The 2,443-nt window shown below is 40.1% G+C and overlaps 1 protein-coding gene across 1 annotated transcript; it reads left to right on the top strand.

The window, feature by feature from the left end:
- Positions 1–282: 282 nt before the first annotated feature.
- On the top strand, positions 283–2,178 carry LOC108378484 (uncharacterized). The gene has a single exon (XM_017634777.1). The coding sequence runs from the start codon at positions 283–285 to the stop codon at positions 2,176–2,178; it is 1,896 nt and encodes a 631-aa protein (XP_017490266.1).
- Positions 2,179–2,443: the final 265 nt, after the last annotated feature.

The raw sequence follows: 2,443 nt of genomic DNA, 5'->3' as shown, positions 1-2,443 counted from the left end.
ATGAAGGATGCCAAATGCTCCAAAAATTATCCAAAAAACTTTAGGAAAGAAACCGAAACCGGATGTGATGGTTATCCTGCTTACAGAAGACGTCAACCTGAAGATGGAGGCTTCAAAGCAACCGTTAAAATAAAAAACGTTAACGTTGAGGTTGATAATAGGTGGGTTGTACCATATTCGCCCCTTTTGTCAAAAATGTTTCAAGCACATATTAACGTAGAGTATTGCAACTCGGTCAAATCAATAAAATATATTTGCAAATACGTTAATAAGGGCAGCGACATGGCAGTTCTCGGAATCACTAACGCTAATGATGAAATAACGCAATACCAAATGGGACGATACATTAACAGCAATGAAGCAGTTTGGCACATTCTCCGCTTTTCTATCCACGAGAGGTATCCACCAGTTGTTCACCTGTCAGTACACCTTGAGAATGGCCAGCGTGTTTGGTTTACGGAGTCGAACGCGTTGGCACAAGCTTTAAATCCACACGACACTACATTGACTGCTTTTTTCAAGTTGTGTCAGCATGACAGTTTTGCCAGAACATTGCTGTATGTGGAAGTTCCTAAGTTTTATACCTGGAATTCCTCCAAAAAAGAATTCATAAAGAGAAAACAAGGCGCAATCGTGCCCGATACAGAAGCGCGCCAAGGTGATTCTTTAGGACGTGTTTATACAATCCATCCAAGTAACGCTGAGTGCTTCTATCTAAGGCTGTTGCTACACAAAGTCAAAGGACCGGTGTCCTTTCAAGCTTTACGAACTGTGGATGGTGTATTATGTTCGACGTATCGACAAGCTTGCCAACATTTAGGTCTACTGGAAAACGATAATCACTGGGAAATAACTTTATCTGAAGCTGGACTTTCATGCCTTCCTTCGCAGCTTCGCAGCTTATTCGCAATAATATTGACAACTTGCTCGCCATCAGATCCTAAAGCACTATGGGAAAATCACAAAGATAATCTTAGTGAAGACTACATGAGAACAGCACGAACTGCAAACAATAATACAAACATGGTCTGCTCATTGCAAATTTACAACCAAGCACTAATCGATATAGAAAATATATGTATTTCAATTAATAATAAGTCCTTAGAGCATTTGGGATTAACTTCTCCCGTTCGAGACAGAATAGATTTGGCCGACAAAGATATCTCCCGGGAGATGAATTACGATATCGATGTTCTTCGTTCTTTTATAAGCAAAAACAAACCTCTATTGGTTTCGGATCAAAAGGTCGCATATGAAACTATTCAAAGAATGATTATTGACAATAAGGGAGGATTGATATTTTTGGATGCGCCTGGAGGAACCGGCAAAACATATTTGCTGAATTTGATATTGGCTGATGTAAGAGCAAAGAAAGAAATCGCTGTGGCAGTTGCTTCTTCAGGAATAGCGGCTACCCTTTTGTGTGGCGGGCGTACAGCTCACTCAGCTTTTAAGTTACCACTGTCTCCGCAAATATCTGACACACCGATGTGCAATATAAGCAAAAATTCAGGACAAGGTAGGGTTCTCAAGACATGTAAGCTAATCGTGTGGGATGAATGCACAATGGCCAATAAAAAGTCGCTGGAAGCTTTAGACCGATCTCTTAGAGACTTGAGAGGTAATGATCAGCCCATGGGTGGTGCTTTACTCTTACTGGCAGGGGACTTTCGACAAATTCTTCCAGTTATTCCGAAAGGAACCGCCGCAGATGAAGTTAATGCTTGCTTAAAATCGTCATATCTATGGGGCTACGTACAAAAATTGACTCTTTCAACAAATATGAGAGCACATTTGGGAGGAGACGCTTCAGCAGAAGTTTTTGCTGAACAACTTCTTAATATAGGCAATGGAAAAATACCAATTTCTTTACCACCAAATTTAATTTCGTTTCCCCCAGGTTTTTGCCAACTTATGACATCAATCGAGGCTTTGATAGAAAATGTATTTCCAAACATTGAAGCCAATCACACAAACTATAGATGGCTTCGCGAAAGGGCCATTTTGGCACCTAAAAATGACAATGTCAATGTCATTAATACCAAAATTCAAGAAATACTACCAGGAACTGTCACAACTTATCATTCTATTGACACAGTCGTTGAAGAATCCCAGGCTGTGCATTATCCCGTTGAGTTTTTAAACTCCTTGGAGCCATCAGGAGTTCCTCCTCATTGACTGACGCTTAAAAAAGGAGCCATGATAATTATGCTGCGGAATTTGGATCCTCCACGTTTATGCAATGGGACGAGGCTTATTATCACGAAACTGTTACCAAATGTTATCGAAGCTATGATTTTATCAGGAAGTCTTGAAAACCACAAAGTTTTCATACCAAGAATTCCAATGATACCGACGGATATGCCTTTTCATTTTAAACGCCTCCAATTTCCTATAAGATTGGCTTTCGCAATGTCCATTAATAAAGCTCAAGGACAATCAC

The sequence above is a fragment of the Rhagoletis zephyria genome, unplaced genomic scaffold (assembly GCF_001687245.7).
Source record: "Rhagoletis zephyria isolate East Lansing unplaced genomic scaffold, Rhagoletis_zephyria_1.1 Rzeph_scaffold_14189, whole genome shotgun sequence".
NCBI lineage: Eukaryota > Metazoa > Arthropoda > Insecta > Diptera > Tephritidae > Rhagoletis > Rhagoletis zephyria.
This window is presented reverse-complemented; position numbering and strand designations above follow the sequence as displayed.